The sequence below is a fragment of the Rhinolophus sinicus genome, chromosome 15 (genome assembly GCF_057876585.1).
Source record: "Rhinolophus sinicus isolate RSI-liver-muscle chromosome 15, RSI-T2T, whole genome shotgun sequence".
In the NCBI taxonomy this organism is placed as follows: domain Eukaryota; kingdom Metazoa; phylum Chordata; class Mammalia; order Chiroptera; family Rhinolophidae; genus Rhinolophus; species Rhinolophus sinicus.
The window spans coordinates 106,102,116-106,124,537 of NC_142515.1; the positions used below are offsets into that span (position 1 = coordinate 106,102,116).

Genomic DNA, 22,422 nt, shown 5'->3' on the forward strand with positions numbered 1-22,422 from the left:
CAAAAGAAAGTATAAAGTGTATATGGTTCTCTTCTATAACTTAAGCCACTTAGGTTAAACATTTCTTTCACCTACAAAGTATATTTTTCTAAATTTTCAAATCAACTTATGCTAAAACGTTTAAGAAATGGGTATTTAACTTAAGACTTTGTCTTTAGCTATAAAATGATTTAAGTGGATATACATACTAAAAGTCTCTTCCTCTTGAAAACTTTGCACTAGAGAACCCAGATATAGCAACTTTGCCCTGTCTGTGAGAACTCCCATCTTAACACTAGAGCAGATTTATTCCCTCTGACATAGAGCTATATGCCAACTAGAACCACGAAGAGAAAATCCTGGCCAAGCTAAATAATCCTGACTTGCTCTAGTAATGTTCGTCTGTCCCTGCCCATTCACTACTCCAAAAGTCTTCCCTTCCCTCCAGTCAATTTTTAGTAACCATTTTTAATAACCTATCTCTGTGAAAAATATGAGAAAAAATTCTTTCAAAGAACTGTTATCAAGCATTTTTTTCCAAGTTAATTAGACATTTTGAGTGAATGTCTATGAAAATTCTTGTTGCATTTATAATCCTCTTTATAGATGGTAATGCACAATGTGTCAAACTATTGTGAAAGTCATGTAAGACAAAGAGAACAGGAAAGTCAACATTTCACTATCAGTGTGATCTCTAGCAAACCAACTTGACCATTCTTATAATCTAAATTTTACTCATTTGTAAAATTATCAGATTAGACTAGGCCATCACTTAAGTCCTTTCCTGCTCCAAAGTTCAGTTTCTATGAAAACCAAAAACAGACCCATACTTAGCTCATGTGAAAAATTATTTTAAAAATATTCATATATACATTAATACATACATACTCACACAAACATACACATTACAGTGCATTTAAAAGTTAAAAAATGCGAAGAAATATATAATAAACCTATTTGCTTTGTCATGCTACTGTACATGCAATTAAAATGATCTGAACTGTTCAATATTCATTTTTTGGTTTACAACTAAATACCACTAAAATTACATAAAATCTTCAGTACACACAAAAATTTGTTTCTGGTGTCTGAAATTACCAAATTCAATTTAATTTTTAATAAAGCTTATAATTCAATGATACACTAGAAATTAAGAAATAATCTCAATACGTTAGTAAAATATGTGGTAGGTTTCATACCATCACTGTCCATTTAATCCTGCTATTTGACTAGATACAAATATATAGTGTATGCTTAAGGTTTATTAGTAATAAACTAACATTAAAATCTAAAGAAAATCATGACTGTGACTCTAAGTTTTATTTTATTAAATTATAGAAGTGGACAAGCTTTATAAACAATGATCAAATGGTGTTTCTTTGTTTAAAATTTTATATAGTAAAGTAATTATGTGTTTATAATGCATAAAATGTTCACACAACACTTAATAAAAAACAACATGCTAAAATTGAGTTGCTTTACAAATTTTAGGAACAAAAGGGGTAATGTACACACAAATAAATTCCATTTATTTATTTTATGCCTAATTCTTGCACCAACAACTCACTACTTCAGAATTAAGGCTGTAAATCCTCTGAACAATTAGCCACTAGTTCAACAGGACTTTGTGGCTCAGTAGATATTCACATTTTTATTTATATTAACACTATTACTTTAGGAATGAAAAGTTTCCACCCCCTAAAATGTGCTATAAAAAATATCTCCATGAAAGTCTTCTAGAAAGTGAGCTGCACTAGAATCTCACAAAACTCTTTTGAAGCCACTAAAGACTCAAGTTCTACTGACCATTACAAAGATGCGAACAATAAGATAAATAGTAGAACCTCCATCAGATTAATTTCTTGAATATGCTGAGCAGAGAAGGCAATGCACACAGAACACGTTGTAGCAAGACAGAATAAATTATTTATTCAAAAATCTAATTTTCAAATACAGCCAAGAACCCAGAGGAAAGAGTGGCCTCAAAAGAGCCAAAGCACAGGTTATGAATGCACACACTAGGCCTGATCAATGATGACAAGGCCTCTTGGTCTTCGCAGAGATGACTGACTCTTAGCTTACAAACCAGAAACTGTAAGGTAGGAAGGATAGGGAGAGTGATGAAAAATGTCAGCGAGAAATTAAGTTCACCAAATACTTTTGCTTGTACTATCTTTTTCTTTGAAACAATAAATATGTAAGCAAAAGTAAGTAAATATCACTAGTTAATAAGTTTTCAAAATCTTTGACCAGGTTCTATACAAATAAACTCTAAAATATTCAATTCTGGAAAATAAGTATAGATATTGAAAAAAAAAAGCAACCTGATGGAGACGTATAGAAGGTAAGATTTCCCCAACAGATGATCTTAAGATCAATTGCTTTAAAGATTCTAGATGATTTAGTAGAAAGAAATGGAGAGAAATCTTTAGGTTTTCAAATGACACATAGACTTTTAGATAGTAAAGCACAAAATAAAGCCACTAATAAAAAGGTAAAGACATTTAATAAAGTTGTATGATAGATCCAATGTACTATATTCTATATAATGTGATCCAATATTCTATATAAAAAGTGATGAAATGCACACAGCATTTAATATATTAAAGTATGTTAAAAATAAGGGTTCCATGTTTTAGTTAAAAGAAATAAAAACTAGAAGTCTTTAAAGGCATTAGTACAGTAAACCGCAAACATAATAAACAACAAATAATAAACAAAGACATACTTCAAAATGATGGACATACTAGGAAGGAATAAAAATTATATGTATATTTTTAATTTCTTTTGGATGAAAACCTAGGAGTGAAACTTCTGGGTTCTTTTCAATTTTTACTTAACAGAATAAATAAAATAAATTATTATTCTTTTTATTTGCTAAAAGACAAACAATGAAAGTACACAAAAATTTCAAATAAAATAGTCTAAAGGACCCCTAATGACTCTATCATGATATAAAGTAAAATTATTCTTTCATGAGTAATGATTCAATGTAATGCCTATTAAAATCCCAACAGCTTTTTTTGCAGAATAGAAAAACTGATCTTTAAATTAACATGGAATTGCAAGAAGTGCTAATTAGCCAAACAATTTTGAAAAAGAACAAAGTCAAAGGACTCATACTTCTTGATTTGGAAGCTTACTACAAAGCTGCAGTAATCAAAACAGTGTGGTACTAGTACAAGGATAGACATACTAAAATGAAATTGAAAATCTACAAATAAACCCATATATCTATGGTGTGGGGAGCCATGGTTACAGGAAACTCTGAGCTTTGCAGAATGTCTCAGTTTATGCTACCTGTTTCCTCCCCCTGAGGCAATTATCTCTTCCTGCACCTGAGGGGAGCTTGAGCTTGTAAGCTGCTGAGGAATTTGGTGGGAGCAGCCCGTTCCCAGACACAGAAGGCTGATGCCTATCAGGGCAATTGATAAGATAATTACTTGTGAGTTTCGGTGAATTTTGTATCCTCTATGTGAAAGCTAAAGAATTTACATTTGTTATGTTAATACATACTTGCACGTGCTCAAACTGCTTATATGGGTGCAGTAAAATAAACTTAGTGTCTTCAGGATCACTGAAGTTCCGCGATCGCCATCATATGTGAGAGTGTCTTTTATTCATTCCCACTCCCCCATTCGGGAACCCACCGACTCGTGACGGCTGGCCCGTCGCACTATGGCCAGTTGAATTTTGATAGGGTGTCAAGTTCATTCAACGGGGAAAGAAAAGTTTCTTCAATAAATGAGTGGGACAACTGTAATTACACATGAAAAAGAATGAAGTTGGACTCCTACCTCTCACCATATACAAAAATCAACTCAAAATGGATCACTGATCAAAACAAAAGGGCCCAAACCATAAAACCATTACAAAAAAAGGGTGGGTGGGGAGATAAATCCTTATAACCTTGGATTTGGAAATGGATTCAAAGCACAAGCAGCATAAGGAAAAGTAGATAAATTGTACTTTATCAAAATTAAAAACTTCTGTGCATCAAAGAACATTATCAAGAAACCGAAAAGACAATCTACGGAACGTGAGAGAATATTTGCAAATCATGTATCTCATCAGGCTTTAATGTCCAGGATATATAAGAATTCCTAGAACTCAACAACAAAAAGACAAATAACCCAGTTAAAAAATGTGCAAACGACTTAGATCTTTCTCCACAGACGATATATAACTAGCCAATAAAAACATGAAAAGCTGTTCAACATCCTTACTCATTAGGGAACAGCAAATCATACCTGATACTAGATGTGAATGAGATACTAGGGTGGCTGTAATTTAAAAAATAATAACAAGTGTTGAAGAGAATATAGAGAACTTGGAACCCTTGTACTTTGCTGGTGGGACCATAAAATGGTGCAGTAACTGTGGAAAAAAGTTTGGCACTTTCTCTAAAAGTTAAACAGAATTACCATATGACCCTATGACCCAACAATTCCACTGCCAGATAAATACTCAAAATACTAAAAAGAGAAAATCAAACAAGTATTTGTACACCAATTTCACTGCAGTATTATTTAAAATAGTAAAAAGGTGGAAATAATGCAAGGGTCCATTAACAGATGAATGTATGAACAAAGTGTGATGTATACCTACAATGGAATATTATTCAGCCATACACAGGACTAAAATTCTGACCCATGGATATAAGTTCTACAACATGGATAAGCCTTGGAAGCATCATGCTAAGTGCAATACGCCAGTCACAAAAGGACAAATATTGTATAAAAATCTCCAATATGTGAATTCATAAAGATGGCAGATTAGAGATTACCAGAGATTGGGAGAATGCCTAATGATTACATAGTTTCTGTTTGGAGTTATGGAACACAAGTTCTGAAAACGGGTAGTTGTGATGGTTGTAGAACAGTGTGATTGTAATTAATGCATTGAATCATACACTTAAAATAGTTAAAATGCCGTATTTTGTTTTATATGTATGATACACACACACATCATATATGTGTGTACACAAATTTACATATATATGTATATATCCACATTTTAAAAAAGTCTTATAAAAGAAATTTATCAAGAGGATTTGTTTGCTTTAATAGCTTTGAGTTTCTTAACAAAATTTCAGGACCTGAATAGGAAAAATCAGGAACTCTGCTTTGACCAAACAACAACAAATCTTAGGGACAAAGGAAGAGCTAAGTTTGATGGCTGAACTGTACTATTGATAAACCTGAAACCAATCTCTTTTCTACATTAATTTAACAATGAAGTGGTAGAAGTTGTGGGTGAAAGGAAAACTAGGACGAGATGAGAAAAAGGAAACAAATATTACTGAAATATTTTAGAGTGCTGAAGACAGTCAATTATACCTACAGTTTTCTTTCACCCAGCATTAATCCCATTTTTATTTTATCCCTGGCCATAAACTAGGGGCCACCTCCACCACTGCATCTCCACATATATGTGGGAGAGAATTCTGCTTCCTCTTCCTCTTCCAAATAATCATTGGACACATATTATAATCAATATAAACTGTGTAACCATTACAGAGCTTACAAGAAACTCACTAAATATAGCCACTATTCCTAAGTAGTTTGTGTTCTGTGGAAGATGAGTACACAAGAAGCTGTGACAACTAGCAGAAAAGTGAACAGCATGAGTTTAATAAAAATGTCATATTTTTCTCCTACAATTGCATAAACCAAAATGAATCTATAGAATTTCTGAGTTGAGAAAAGAAACTTTAAAAATTATATAATAATGGATATCTTGGCATTTTCCCCCCTTTATTTTCACATCTGAAAGTGTGCCATATCCGACGTGCGACATCAAAAGTCCCCAAACATCTGGATTTACAAAAAGGCCTCCAAGTGACTATAAGATGGGTAACCCGTGCCATCCCACTCTCCCCATGAGAAGTGTCTTTCCAGTTCAATTCTCATTTCACAACTGGAGAAATTAAGCTGTTACCTAAAGGTCGGTTAAACGAGATGCCGGGAATGACAAATCCGACTCTGTACTGCAGGATCCTGTTGTACTCCACTGACCTTACCCTTCTCTTGCTTTTTTCTGTAGCCCTTTCCACATTCAATAACATGAACTCTAGTTTTTGGTAAGCTTGACATCTATGAGAAATCATTCCTGGGCCTCCTCAGTTATGCTGCTACAGTGCATCACATTTACCCAGAAAAAGCACCAAGTCAATGACAAGCAGGGAACAGAACTTGTTCCCTAGGTTGGCTAGGCTCACTCACAAGCTGGTTGAGTGAAAAAATACAAATCAGCTTTTGTAATTCCGAAGTCAATTCAAATTCAGCAAAATTACAAATGACCATCAAGAAGAGCCTGAGGGTTATCCTGGAACAGTCAAAGATTTGAATGTCAAATCCATAAAAACCTAGTCTCTTCAGGCAGCTGCTGCCAGAACTTCAACTAGTAGAACATCTGCTTCTTTGAAATGGCACTCATAATACCACATACTAAGATAAACAAAGATGTTTTTCAAGTTTAAACTCCTTAATTTTTAAAGTGATATAGCTTATTTTTAACTTTCATTTAAATTAAAAAAAAATTAATCACAGTCTCTAGTAGTTTCAGTCTTTCTATGTGTATATTCCTATACTCATATGTGTGTGTGTTAAGATATAAATACATGAATAATTGCCTTTCAAAAACAAGAAAGATGTAGGTAAGAGTTATGAATGAGACTTGGCCTGAATATTTAAAAACCTGTTAGCCCTTTCTATACTAGATAGCAGCCTTTCATCAGTAGTGGCTATAGTGTCACAGAGAAAGACATAGGGAGACACGAAGAAAGTATTTGCTTTAAGAATGCTGATAGCCTTCTGGTTCTACATAGTATGAAAATTTAATTATTATGGTCCATTTTAAATCCTTCTAAATTGTTCTGTAGAAATACACTATATAGCCTGAGTTTCAACCATTCAGCCTCAATGTATTTCAGAATGTCCTTATGATGTTACATTTAACAATCAAAGATGACAACTAAATGATGCAAGTTCACTTTAAGTCAGTCTATTGGTTTTCTGAGATATTAAAAAAAAAATTTAAACAGAACAAATGATTATGAAAGACCACTTGGAGCATAACAAGCAGATTATTCTTCAATGCTCATATTCCCTTAGTACAATTCATTTAGTTATGGTTGCTTCAAAAACAGCTTAACAATCCAGATTTTCATTCCCATTAAATTAAATTTTTGCTAAACTTTTTGTACAGAACAAATTAAGAATTACAAATTGTTCCTAAAATTGAAATAAACTAAGTTCAAAGTGTTTACAGATACAAAATCGAATAACTTTATAGTACCAACAATGTACAGACCAAAAGTACTAAAAGTTAACTACTCTTGTACATAATGTAAAATAGAGATAAAAATTAATAGCCTGATACACTTTGTTTCAAGTTCAAGACTCACAAGAAGAAAGCACAAATGCTTGAGAATATCAAATCTTACCTAGTTTTCATAAATACCCATCGGTAACGCTATACCGGAGAGGGTGTGGCAGGCTCTTACTCTGGTAAGGCCTTCCTGTACTAAGTGTCTGTGGCCACATCGTCCCCACCCAAGTTGACTCAAGAGAGCACTTTCTGCTAGTGTGAATTTCCACGAAAGGCAGTCGCTGAGCACAGAAACCTCTTCTCTCAGGGTCCCTAAGCTCGCCCTTTGTATGGGCCTCCACATTCTTGTGGTACGTCAGAAATGCCCTGTGGAATGCAGTGCCTCCGTAATGGAATGTAAACTTATTCATGTTGGGCTATACCGTGTGAGGAAATACATGCAGTCAAACTGAGATGATACTGGTAGGTATATCTAATTTGACAAAATGATTAAAAATGTTATACTCCAAGATATCAATTTTTTTATACCTTCATTTCTAGAAAATGATAAGCAGTTATTAAATTTTACTTTCCTCCTTTAAAATCTAATTAAATGACTGGAATGACGCTCCTAAACCAAAATCAATGTATTTATTTAGAACTTACAAAAAAACATATTCACATGATATCGTCTTTCGATAGCAGGACAGCAAATAAATCACTTTAACAAAAAAGAATCTAACAAGAAACTGCTGATGCCATCAATTCCATTCCCCCAAATCAGTAGAATATACAGGAATCACAAGTTTTAATAGAAGTGTGAGAGGAAAGACTTACCATAAAAATGCACTTCATCTTTTTAAATATCTGTCCTCACTCATAAGTGTAACAATAACCCAAAAAGTAACAGCTATTTAAAACAAAAACATACACACATCAAGCACACATATAAATTGCACATGTGTGCAAATTACAAACTGTTTATATAAAGCATGACCTTTAACAGGCTCGTATTTCAGAAGTAACTACTTGGGAAAACCAAACATACAATGAAGCATCTCTAAATTTCTTTCAAGGCTCATTTAGAAATATTTTAACAATCATTACCATGCACAAATTAATAGAAGTTTGTTGCTCTACACAGTGAATCTCAACATTTAACCTTTGCTTATAAAAACAGAGCACAAGAAAAAAAAATTCAAGCGAGGGCCTCATGGCTGTGTCTTCTGCTCTGTTCCTTTTTCAGTAGCCTGTTGTCTATTTAACTACAGGAGAAGTACTAAATATTTGAGATTTATGCTATTAACGTTTTAATTCCTTAAAAAAAAAATCTAACCTGCACTGTCTTCAATAGTATCTTTGAAGCACCAGTAACAGCAATAGAGCTGCCACCTTCTTCCTATAGGAGCTCTTTTCTCTGCAGCAGTCTGCACTCCCCATTTCCCTGTGTGCTTTCTCTCAGGGAGTCCATGCGGCTTCAGCTCGTGCAGAGCCAACATTCCTTCTGACGGCTAATTTCCTGCTTGGATGACCCACCCACCCCTCCTGGCTGCAGTTCTGTGTTACGCATGTTGTATGGGCACTGTTTCCGCATACCAGCCTCATGACCTCACCGGCTGCCTGACAGACGCTCTTTATCAATTTCTATTAATTCATTATCTACTCTCTTGTAAGTCAAGGGCAAGTAGGAAAATCTGCAATGTCTGCTCTCCTGTGAGTCCTCAAGGTCAAATGCTTACATGTGCTCAGCAATGCAATTTTGTTATTAAAATTGACCCAAGCTGTATTATACACCAAAGGAATGCTGAATTGTATACCTGGCTTGAGGGATTATCATGGAAAAGACTAGCATAAATTTAAATCGAAACAACATGTGAAAAGTTGAAAGAGGCTGTGTCTGCTCTTGTTTTCCCTTCAAGAGAAAAAAGGTGGATCTTACCTCAGCAGTACTGGGGTGAACAGAGCAAGCAGTTTTTCCCTCTTGCCACAATCTACACCAGCAAAGGACAGTGGTGTGATGAGGACTACACTGAGGTAGTTAGTGTCTATGTCCTTGTGACCAAACTGCCAGAGAACAGCTCAGCTGAACGGATCCGCTGCTATCCGTCTACACGGTGGCACAAACAGGTCTCTGCTGATCACAGTGTTGTACACAGATGGCAGCTGATCAGTTTGTATAAAAGTTATGGTCCACATAACAGCTTTCCGCTTCAGCATGTAGACACATGCCTTGTCTAAAATGCCTTTGTTACGTGTTCACCATTTCATCGTGTACAGCTCACCATGCATGAGTTGAAGAGACTAGGAAGTACAGCTCTAATATCGTATCTAAAAATGACCTAATTTCATCAAATTATTAAAGAGCTAAAATAAACAATGACATTAAGAAATTCCCAAACATATCTATGTAATTTGTTGAGAAAAATGGTAGATGAATTCAAATGAATGGTTGACAATGGCCCTGAACAGGAAAAGACAGTGAACTGATCCCAAGAATCAAACAAGATCTCCAGAATGGCAACCAAATATCTGATATTCTTTAGTCTTACATGAATGGGACAAACCTCCCAAAATCTGGTGTAGGCTGTAAAAGAAGTTGAAATAAGGTGCATGTCTTTGTAAGAAAGAACCTGAACAGTAATTCAGGCCCCTTGAATAATACGGCATTCATAATTTTTGGAAGTTAAAAAAAAAAACACAACAACATATTTCCAAGAAAGGAAAAGCATAAATGCACACATATATGTAATTTCTTACAAAGATATTAAGTAATAAAATGTCAATTTATTTAATGCAACTGAATGAAACATGGACATTTCTCATGAGCCATACTTATCTTGTTTCATTTTGTTTTGTGGGTGTTTTATAGATAAGTCTTCCTTCTAATTCTACCAATAAGTAACACTGGCAATACTGTTTAACCTCTGTTTCAGATCTTTCCTTATATGTAGACTGAGGTGGTAAAAACTTACTACGTATCATCAAAAATAAAATACTTAGAATAAATTGAATAAAGGATGTGCATGACTTGTACACTAAAAACTACAAAGGAGTACTAACCTTGCAAATGAAACTTATGAGGTATACCATGTTCATGGTTTGGAGAGCTCAATATTGTTAAGATAGTAAACCTTCCCAAATTGATCTATAGATTCAATGCAATTCCAATCAAATCCTAACAAGCATTTGACACTGACAAGCTAATTTTAGAATTTATATGAAAAGGCAAGGACATAGAAAAGCTAAAACAATTTTGACAAAGTACAAAGACGGGGATTTAACTACATAATTTCCAAAGTTACTATAAAGCTACCCAAGTGAAGACAATGTGGTACTGGTATGACATGGAGATCAATTTGGAACAGAAGAGAGATTCTAGAAATAGACCTGAACAAATATGATCAACTGATCTTTACCCAATGTGCCAAGGTACTTTAATGGATTAAAAAATATTCTTTTCAATAAATGGCCCTAGAACAACTGAATATCTGTGGGGAAAAATATAAATCTGAACCCTTAACTGGTACCATATACAAAAATTAAACCAAAATGGATCTCATACCTAAATGGATGAGCTAAAACTATTAAATTTCTGGAAGAAAAATATGAGAAAAACTTTATGACAACAGATTAAGAAAAGATTTCTTAAACAGGACACTAAACGTACAAACTATGAGGTGTGATCAAAAGATACGGTGAATGTTTAAATTTAAAAAAATTTATTACACTAAAAGACACATTGCATTAATCCCCCTCAAAATACTCCCCCTCGGGTGGGGGGTGGGAGGTGAGGGTAAGGGGGGATCAAATATATGGTGATGGAAGAACTGACTCTGGGTGGTGAACACACAATGGGATTTATAGATGATATAATACAGAATTGTACACCTGAAATCTATGTAATTTTACTAACAATTGTCACCCCAATAAATTAAAAAAAAAATACTTCCCCTCGCTTCAAACATACTTATCCCACCATTCTTGCCACTTTCTGAAGCGGTTCTGGAAGTCCTCTTTCGTGAGTGCCTTTAGTTGCGCTGTTGTGGCTGCCTCAATGTACGGAATCATTTTGACTTTGGAGAAGAGCCAGAAGTCACACAGTGCTAGATCTGGTGAATACGGTGGAAGAGGACACACCAGAATATTATTGACAGAAATTTCTGTACCAGAAGCAATGTGTGACATGAAGCGTTGTCATGATGGAGGATGAAGTAAAGACACTCATGAAAGAAGACTTCCAGAACTGCTTCAGAAAGTGGCAAGAATGATGGGATAAGTGTGTTCCAAGTAAGGGGGAGTATTCTGAAGGGGATTAACGGCAATGTGTCTGTTATTGTAATACATTTTTTATTTAAATATTCACCGTATTTGTTGATCACACCTCATATAAAAGAAAACATTAACATAACAGACTTCATTAAGATGCAAAGTTTTCTCTTTAAAGATATAATTAAGAAAAAGGCAAGCCACAGACTGGCAGAAAATATGTGCAAAATATATACAGCAAAGGAACTGTATCCAGAATACATAAAGAACACTTGCAACTCAAAAATAAACAGTCAATCCAAATTTTTTTAATGGTCATAATCCAATTTTTTAAATAGTTGTTTCAAATGGGGGAACTAACATTTCACCAAAAGAAGATAAATGAATGGCCGATAGCACATAAAAAAATTTCCACAACATTAGTTTTCAGAGAAATGTATAATAAAACCACAGTGAGCTTACCACCACATATCCACTAGAATGACGAAAATTAAAAAGATGACAATACCAAGTACTGGAGAAGATGTGGAGCAATATCAGAACTCTCAGAGACTACTAGTGGGAATGCAAAATGTTACAGCCACTGTGGAAATCAGTGTGACCGTTCCCGATAAAGTTAAACATACATTTACCATATAACCTAACAATGCCACTCCTAGGTATTTATTCAGAAGTAATGACACCACGAATCCACACAGACAGATTTTCATGAATGATCATAGAATCCAAAAATTGGAAGCAACCCAAGCCATCATTTTCAAATTAATCTTTTTTTTTTTTTTTTTTTGTAAAAGACTAATAACTACCTCACTTACAAAATTTAATAGGACTTATGAAATCAGTCACCTATTTTATATATAAGAATTGGCAACATATTTCATGGCTTGCTTAAAATAGGTCATGAGATAATTTTGCATGGGGATGGTCAGTGAAGTAAAATTTTAGTTTTGTCAAAATTTGTCCTTATAAGCATCTCTTTTTTGCTTCTGTATTCCCATTTATCTACTTGTCCAACCTACCTTACCCTACCCTATCCCCAACGTTCTTCAGGTGACTCAATGCCCACATTATCTCTTCATACCCCCTGTAATTCTCCCCATCTGTCAAAGCATGTACCACAACATGCCTAAAATCAAATATATTCATTTCAGTTCAGATACCCACCCACCTGATCCTCTTCAGGTTTTGGTGATAGCTGTCAAAGTCACCACTCTGCCAGACATCCACGTTTAAAGCATTGGAACCACCTTTCACTCCCATCTTCCTTCTCCTTTGTCTAGAAGTTCAGTCACTACATTCCATAAACCAGCCCTTCGAAATTACCCTCCCAGGTGACCCATCAACTTCTCTTTCTGTGAAAATACTAGTCAGGCCCTTTGCGTTGGCACGGCAAGGACACTGTCATAGAGTTCCTGTTTCTGGTCTCAGCTTCACCAAATAGTTCAGGATCTCCTCATTCTACTGACCTTAAAACTTCACTGGTTACGCACTGGTTTCACAGGCATCAGCCCAGCCTCTCGGTTCAAATCTAAATGATCACCTGTTTGTAAGCTTTGAAAATGAGAGTGTGAGGTGCAATCCAGACTGTAGTGAACAGAAATTAAATCTCTATAGCCAGGGACTCAATCCTAATTTTCCCCATCCTAAGGCCAGATGACTCTAGTAACCAGCTCGGTTTGGGAAACTTTGCCTTGGTTAATTACCTTTCATAGACTAACCCCATGTTATCTCCTAACTACAATTATTGCCAACCACTCGGACCCTAATTCAATGTCTTATCTATTAGGTTGGTGCAAAAGTAATTGCGGTTTTTGCAATTATTTTTAACCTTTAAACTGCAATTACTTTTGCACCAACCTAATACTTACTGTTCTATAAGCACATTCTTAGAGAAATTAAAACTCATACTTCTTGGGCTTGAATAGTTATCAGGCAGCTCTTCTCTATGGTATTTGAAGGACTATAATTACATTATACACTGATATAGTGTAAATGTCATAGTGTTTTCATAATCAATGAAAAGAATCTCCTGTTTAGCCACAATGAGGTTTCTAAACACAAATTATATAAAGGTTTTTTTAAAGTTCATTTAAATGGGAGAATAAAAGCCTGGAAATAAAGCCTGGAAGACCATATTCACAGAAACTCCTCTTTCTATGCTTCCAAAATTATATAATAAGTTAAAATTCAAGATCAGGTGACAGACTCATAAACTGAAATAGTCTCAAGATTCTTAATAACAATTAACTAATTATTATTTTAAACTACTTAATCCATCTGGCAGCAGAAGACCTCTGTCCTGGGAGCTATATGATTTAGACTAATGAAATGGAAAACTCTCAATTTAAAGTTTTCCTACTTGTAAAACTGAATTAAGTATGAATACTTAATAATGGTTTTTTAAATTCACCTTAATGAACCCAAAATATTTTTTTATAAAACAAGAAACTGTTTGACAGATTTTCTCCATTGCCCTAATTTTTTAAATCATACAAAAATGTTTAATGAAGGGGCCAGCCCGGTGGCTCAGGCGGTTAGAGGTCCATGCTCCTAACTCCGAAGGCTGCCTGTTCGATTCCCACATGGGCCAGTGGGCTCTCAACCACAAGGTTGCCAGTTCAATTCCTTGACTCCCACAAGGAATGGTGGGCAGCGCCCCCTGCAACTAAAATTGAACACTGCACCTTGAGCTGAGCTGCCGCTGAGCTCCCAGATGGCTCAGTTGGTTGGAGTGCATCCTCTCAACCACAAGGTTGCCGGTTGGACTCCCGCAAGGGATGGTGGGCTGTGCCCCCTACAACTAGCAACGGCAACTGGACCTGGAGCTGAGCTGTGCCCTCCACAACTAAGACTGAAAGAACAACAACTTGAAGCTGAACAGCACCCTCCACAACTGAGATTGAAAAGGACAACAACTTGACTTGGAAAAAAAGGCCTGTAAGTACACAGTGTTCCCCAATAAAGTCCTGTTCCCCTTCCCCAATAAAATCTTAAAAAAAAAAAAAATTTAATGAAGAAATGACAAAGGTATCTTAATGACATTAATACACTAATTAGTGTATTAGACATTAATACACTAAGCAGTTTATAGCTATAAAACATAAAGTAAACCATATCAATAAACGATAAAGTAAAAAATATCACATTAAACATAGTTTTAAAATCTACATTATGTTTAAATTCTAACACAAAAAAGACATTGATATACATGTCTAAACTATAACTTCACTTTATATAGTTCAACTATTTCTTAATTCATAAAGTACTTTTAAACAATTTTCAGTACGTACAATAAAGTTGGATACATAATATAGAATAAAGTCATTTTCTTTAACATTCAAATATATATTTTGTTGGCTTTCATATATATTTAATTATATATAAATATGTTTATTATATATATATATATATATATATATATATATATATATATATATATATACACACATATATATATAATTTAATTCATGGTAAAAATAAAATAGAGGGTCCCTGATCCATGAGTAGGAAATTTTAGTTTAATAAAGACATTCTGATCTCACCACGTATATTTTGCTTCATACATCAATTGCTCTCTTAATATCCTTACTCTTGTTATTTTGTTAGTGTTCCCAATACTGAAAGTATCATTCTTCAAACAAAAACAAATTTAGCTGCTATATAGCTTAAGAGACTTTGAATTCATAAGGTAAAACAGTAATTCACACATCCCTCCAACCCACCCCAACCCCCAGAATATAACTGTGGCATAAACAAGGGTTGTGAATTCCTTTACACCTAGCGGGAGATAAACAATTCAAACATTTAACAGAGAAAAAATAATACTGTATTTCATTGACACACGCATGTCAGACTTTAAAACCTTTATAAAGTGTAATAATATTTACTTCTGCAAGAGAAACCCAAACATCACTGCAAATAAGGACCTCTAGGGTGAACTCTCACACACTCATTTATACCAAAGATCATATATGACAAATTCCCTGACTGAAGACCTCAAACATCAGATGACCTGTGAAATCACATCAACCACACACACAAAAACTCTCGATAAGGCTACTTACTTTGCTAAGACACTACCAAAGCCAGGATTCCAAGGACAACGAAAGCTTGCATTTATATGTACAGCACATCTGTAAAGCTGTAGTTATAGCAACCAAATTCCCAACTTGATCCAGCAATTGAACTCCCTCTCCAGAGAACAGCTTTGCTCTGTGCATCAGGTATCACATCAAAATATGATTTAAAAGGGGCAGGGGTGATCTACAAAATGCTAAAAATCATGTTCGCTTTCCAGGATGAAGAGGTTTCATATTGAAGCAGAAGTACAACCAATCCCCGAGGGGGAACGTTGTAGTATATGCTATTGTATCATTTACATATTTTACTCTACTCCTTTAATTTAGACGCCTATCTTTTCTCAAATTTAACATAGGCTATATTTACATCAAGTGCAACTTAACTTTCCCTTCAATACATCAACGCTAGTCAATTCAAGCTCACATGCGTTTCATAATTTTATTTGCCTTCATTTAGAACTCTTTCCCAGCATTTCTTTAAAGTCTTTAATATATACCTTTACCTCCTATATGTCATGGGAATACCTGGACTTGAGTCAATGTTAGGTAGGACAAGTAGGGATTACAGATGATGTAAGACGTGAAGGAGTATGGCTAAGCTGATGAAGCGTGTGAGCACAGGGCTAAGGAGAAGAATGATCTAGCGAAGAAAGATCATTAACAAACACACTGTGAGGGAAAACTAAAGAACAAGCATAAACAGAGGCTGCTGGCTGCCTACTGCAACACCCATTCTCCTCTTTCTCCTTAGAAGGATATTTTTATATTACTATTTTTAGTAGGGGCACATTGCATCTCACAATGAAACACTACATGTCTCAGGCTCCTGGGTGGCCTGAAGTGGCCACATGACTACATTCTGGACAATTAGATATAAAAAGAAATGTTGTTTCAAGGAATCTGATTTGGATGGAAGTTAACTTTTCTGCTCTCCTGCCTTTCCTCCTGCTTCTTACTTCCACGGCAGACTTGATAGCTGGAGTTCGGAAGCCACCCTGCACTGTGAACTGACAACCCTGAAAATGGAAGCTATGTGCTAGTGGAAGCAGAAACGAAAGATGGAAGCCTGTCACCTTTTCACACTGTGGAGCCCCACACCATCCTGGACCATCTGCTTTCAGGGATTTTATACATGGGGGGGGGGGGGGGGAATTAGCTCCTGCTGTGTTTATACAACTGTTTTATGCAACCAAAACTAATTGTTATGAATACAGTAAGCAAAACAATAACCAACAATATCCCATTTCCCTTTTCTCCACCTTCTGCACTCCTGCACAGAATGACTTTGTAATCTCTTGGCTTTGATGTCACATAAGCAGGGTCTTTGTATGTTTCAGCAGCACATTCTAGGCAGGCACATAAGAGGCACTCAAAACCATCTGTCGGATGAATGAGTAAGAAGGATACGCATCTAAAGATTTACAGGTGAGCAATTTGGAAGGGAGGTCAAGATAGAAGTAGTCATTAATACTAACTAAGCATCAAGTTGAGGACTCTCTTGAAAAGATACAACTAATAGCCTAGGGCAGGGGTGTCCAAACTTTTTTCAACGTTTTTTACCAAGGGCCATATGTGGCAAAATACACAAATAGCCAGGCCACTCACTCGAGGTGAAGTATGTATTGCCTCACCTGGTTTATTTAAGTAAACTAAATATATTTTTGGAATTTGCTGCGGGCCAATTAACAATGAATGGATTGCGGGCCGCAGTTGGCCCTCTGGCCGCAGTTTTGATACCCCTGACCTAGAGTAATATTTGACTCTAGAAATCAGTTGTGGCCATTTTGGTCGTTATTTTTGATAGTCCTTTTGGTAAATGATTCTCCTAAGATACGGAGTTTTTAGGACCTAATCCCTTGTAGTGATTAGGTTTTGTACACATTAATATTTTCAGAAAACAATACATTAATCATTCATTCTTGATAACTACCCATTTGATTTAATAATTACATAACCTATGAAGTAGAATGTTTGGGCAATCTCGATACGGATGTGTCAGTTTTGTAAAACTGCTGCTGGATTAGGTGTGGGGGAAATAACTGTAGAAGACTGGGGAGAAACCAGTTAAGTCCAAAGGATTGATTCACACACACACACACACACACACACACACACACACACACATTTATGCATATATGTGTATACTATAATCTAGTTATATATTCCGTTATACATGTATGTTTCAATGTATAGAGCAAATAGAATATTTTTAAATTAAAATAGAGGCGCATTTCTATGAATCCCTGGCTAATCTACTCTTTTCATTAGCTGAGCAACTACAGGCCCCAAACACACGCTTCTGGAAAATAAAGTGACAATAAGGAGTATAAGACCATGCCTGAGATAAGTAATTCTTATGTAACTTATCAGCACCTACAAATTCTGCCATCATCCACTAACTTTAGATCATTCCGAATATGGATTAAACAAAGTCTTATGTTTTCTCTTGAAAGGAAGGAGGGAGGGAGGGATTTTATTTTTTAAATCAATTTTATCTTTTAAATAAATAAACAACTTCTAATAATGCTGGCTATAAAGACAACTTCTGAAAAGCTTATGTATCACTCATTTAATCCTGTATTTTCCCATGGTGGGAGGGAATGTATTGTTTAAACACCATATTATTTTTAGAACTCAGTGAGGACAGATTTAAGTCTAGTTTTCCTCCCCCCCACCATTCCTTCTTCAATAACCACTCTTTCCCTTCCATGCTTAATCTGTGCTCCTATTGTGATTTTGTCAATACCGGAAGGTAAATCTTACCTGTAATGTACAATTTCTAGAACTCTGACCCTCATTTCTCTTTATACTTTTTGGATAAATTTAATGTCCAATCAAGTTACCCACCCTTCCATAACATAATTCATTAGTGAATTATTTTTAAAATGCCATACTCCCTTCTCCAATAAGGTATCACATAACTTGTAACTAATTTATACTCTTTCAAGGGTATGATTTTCTAATCGTATACAGCTCTTTACATGAAATAAGGAATATTTAAATGTCTCAGTCCCTATTGCATACAGAATCATTCTTCCATTGTTTCACCCTCTTTCATTACTGTGAAAACTACCAAGTTCTCAGGGCTATCAATTAACTTATCATGTAGCACTGAAAAGCACAAAGTAGGCCTGTGCTTTTTAAACTTAAGTAGCTCATTGTTTGTCATGTGAACCATAAGGAGAATAGTATTTCAGCCTCTCAGAACTGATTAGTTAAATGCCTTGCTCCCCCACTTATCCTCATTAAAGCTGCCAGCTCTAATTTAAAATGTGATTATTGAGAGTAACACAGCATAATTTTAATTTTTAAATTGTGGATATATTTGGTATCAATGAAAGAGAAGCACGAATCGTAAATGGACACAGCCAACGTGGTACAAATAAATAATGTGTGCCTTTCTCCCTACCTCCAGCCAATGATACCTGAGACCTAATTTACCAACAGTCCAACCAAGTTATGCAGCTTTGTAAACCAGACCTCTCTCTCATGAATGCCACCATCACCAATGCTTTCCCTACTATTGGATGCCCTAAACTGCACTTCTATTCTGGATAACTTGATGCTATTCTTACACCTTTACTCAAGCTATTACTTATGTTTGGATTGCCCTCCCTCAATCCTATCTCTGCGCCATCACTCATTCTCTTCACTATGTCTGGATTTCCTTTCCAACCCCTGCCCGAGAATGTCACTCATAAACCCCACTGAAAATCCACTTCCTTAAGAGCCAGCCTTGATTACCATCCACATACATTAAAATACTCCTGTCTTTAAAGAGATTTTTTGCATTCTGTGTGCTTTTTGCTACATCTATTTAAACTGTACTGTTACATGATACTTAGGCAAGTTTTTTCATGTTTCACATATGACGGCCTCATCTCCCCAACCAGGTATTAAGTTACATGACAGCAAGGAGTAGAGCATCTTGCTTCCTTTCTATACTCCAGCAACCATACAGTGGGACTTAATACAAGTTTCAATTAACGTTGCAGATAACATGGAAATATGCCTCAAAACTTGAACTCTACTAAATCTATTTTAAAATGAGACAGAATAACCCATAAATATGAAAAGGACCCATGAACCAATTCTAACTTTTGATGGCATTTCAGCAGTTTCCAGTAACCGTGCTTTGCCAGTTACAGGCAGAATTTTTTTACGACACTTGTAGTGTACAGACAAGCTTGCTTACTAGGTCTGCCGCCAAACATACCCTGGTAGCTAGACCCTAACGTCTTAGACCCTAATTCATTGGAAGCCCCATCCCTCTGTACAGGTCTTTGTCCCCAAACCCTCTGACTCCCAGGTTTACTCACAACCCTTCCCTTGGCATCTTCCAACTTCCTAGACTTATGGACAGCCTGGGATTATCTTTTCCTCCAACCTTACAGCCTCTACCTCGCCACCACATTGATATGAAGTGAAGAGATTGTTTATCGTTTGCTCTGTTTGTAAAAAAATAATATAAAAAGTTTTTGATTATCAGAGCAATAAAGATAGTATTCATGATTAAATATGGTGTGTGTGATCATTTCTATTAAAAGACACTTCCTTATAGACCTCTACGATAAAATTAATTCCATTGAGGAAACCAGATTCAATGTTTTAATAGAAGTGATTATTTCCCAGGATTGTGACCAAGGTAAATTCAAAGAAGAGCCTGTAGAATAATAATGCTTCATGTCTTAAATATCTAGTATACTGTATTTCTTTTTAACAAATAGATGTAAAAATGATTGATATATTATCAATAGTAGAAAAAATTCCCACTTTAAGAGTTAGTATACAACCTAGGTAAACTATTTTCTTCTCCAACAAACAATCCAAACTGCAAGTTGAAAGTTAGAAACACAGTCTAAGCATAGCTTTAGTATCTAAATTAGAATTCTCAACCTTTCAAAGAAGCCAGCCGCCAAAAACTAACATTAATCCCAGTTATTATACTGTGACTTTCCAATAAAATAGGCTTCTGCATTTATAGAGTCGGGCAATTCTGGAAGTGAGAAAATTTGAAGTCTATAACAATTTCTATTAGTTCATTAAATACACCAATTTAGAGCACAGTAGGGCAATACACATTATTAGCATTTCCCTGTCCTTACATAGAAAACACCAAAAATATATGAAGAAAGCCATTTCTACACCTGCAACTTTATTTAAGATAATTTTCATTTATCGCTTTCCAATCCCACTGCTGTTGCAAATGACGCCTTTGAAAAAACTAGTGGTGGGGGTGGGGGGAACGACTCTTTTTCACGATACTTCACTATACTCTGCCTGTCATTGTCTTAAAATATCAACCTACCATGACTATGGATTTAAATAGTGTGTCAGAGAGTTAGTTGTGGAACACACAACTGCACAACTTAGTGACCGCAACTGCTTTGCCTATAGGTTTGGAAAAACACATACAGTTTCTGCCATTTCTACATTCATCTCTGGCAAATGTCCCCATTGGCATTTTCCTAAATGATAGTGAGAATAACCTTTGCTACATTCCTAAAATACCTTTGCTCAGCATCTTTCTGATCATCCAAAAAACTGTCTTTTAAAAAAGACTTTAAGAAAAACATAACTATAAATCATATATTGCTTCAAGAATACAAATTGTACTCCAAACAAGAGTTTAGCTCTATCTTAGGACAATATTATATGCAAAAACATTGTAAGTGACATTACAGCCACTTGTCCAAATACCAATGCTTCAAAACTTGATAAATCTAATAGATTTACAATAAAACTCATAAAAACCACATTTGTATCACTGAAATTGCTCAGAGTGGGAAGAGTGAGTAAGCTGGCACTGAAAGTCACAAAGGAATATATAGGCTGCATAAATGTTATAAATCATATCAAGGAACAATATTCATATTTGAATAACGAAAGTAAAGATATGCAACCAAAGCAACTTTTATCTGTCTAAAAAGAAAACAAAATTTTTTTAAAAATAATAAAAACACAAAATGCTGACCTAAACGTCAACTGAGGAATTCAATAAAGCTAATGAAATCTGGAAGCAAGTGACAGATTTTCTGCAATGTATATCACCCTTCTCACTTGATATTGAGTGAGCAATTACATGAGAATTAGTTAAAAATATGAACTGTTGTTCAAAGTACTTTGATTCAAAACTAACTAATCTACCTGTCAACAGGAGTGGACATTTTCAAGAGTATGATCAAGTGATTTCTCATCTATACTGATAACCAATTTCTAGGCTAATATGATAAAAACATGGTCAACGTGGAGAATCACCCTTGAACTGGTTATTTTATAAATTCAGAAGACTATTATTAATACCTAAGCTGTATTATTCTTGAATCAAACCTCAATATTTTCTGGAGCGATCAATACATATGACTCACTCACGTCAACCTCTAGTGTGGTACCAGTAGAGCCTCTCTCATGTTAAAACAATCTCAGTATTATTCCTAAGGCAACATCTCCAAAGGAAACAAACAACTTGGACAGAGCAAATGTCACCGGGTGCAACATGAAGGAATAACCTATATATAGGACTAGCTCGTCATTCAGTCTGAATACCACTCCTTCCTTCATCCCATTAAAGTACTGACATGCGAGCATTTGACATCCAGCCAGAGAAAAAGTAACTTATGTCATCTATTAAAATAATTAGACATAGAGTCCAATGTGTTCAAGAAATAGGGCTGAACTACAAGTCCTCTTTCTTCTAGAACAGCAGTGTTTTTTTAACGTTAGGTTCCCTTTCCACAAGTGAGAACAAGCTGTTACTTGACTAGTTGTTGATGGCTGGTAGTCAAGA

At 35.3% G+C, this 22,422-nt stretch overlaps 1 protein-coding gene across 15 annotated transcripts in view; it reads right to left on the reverse strand.

Moving 5' to 3' along the window:
- Window positions 1–22,422, reverse strand: part of RAPGEF2 (Rap guanine nucleotide exchange factor 2) — a 214,743-nt gene that overhangs the window by 107,432 nt on the left and 84,889 nt on the right. Inside the window, exon 1 of one of the 15 annotated variants that reach the window (XM_019733146.3) lies at window positions 8,627–8,799. The exons of 11 other annotated variants lie outside the window; for them this stretch is intronic. Coding sequence is in view for 1 of the 4 variants with exons in the window: in XM_088792559.1 (XP_088648685.1) it covers window positions 7,427–7,437 (11 nt within the window). In the remaining 3 variants the exon portion in view is untranslated. Of the gene's footprint in view, window positions 1–7,426; window positions 7,453–8,626; window positions 8,800–22,422 lie in introns of those variants that run through there. 3 more of the 15 variants (XM_074338382.2, XM_088792560.1, XM_088792559.1) reach the window with 3 other exon arrangements.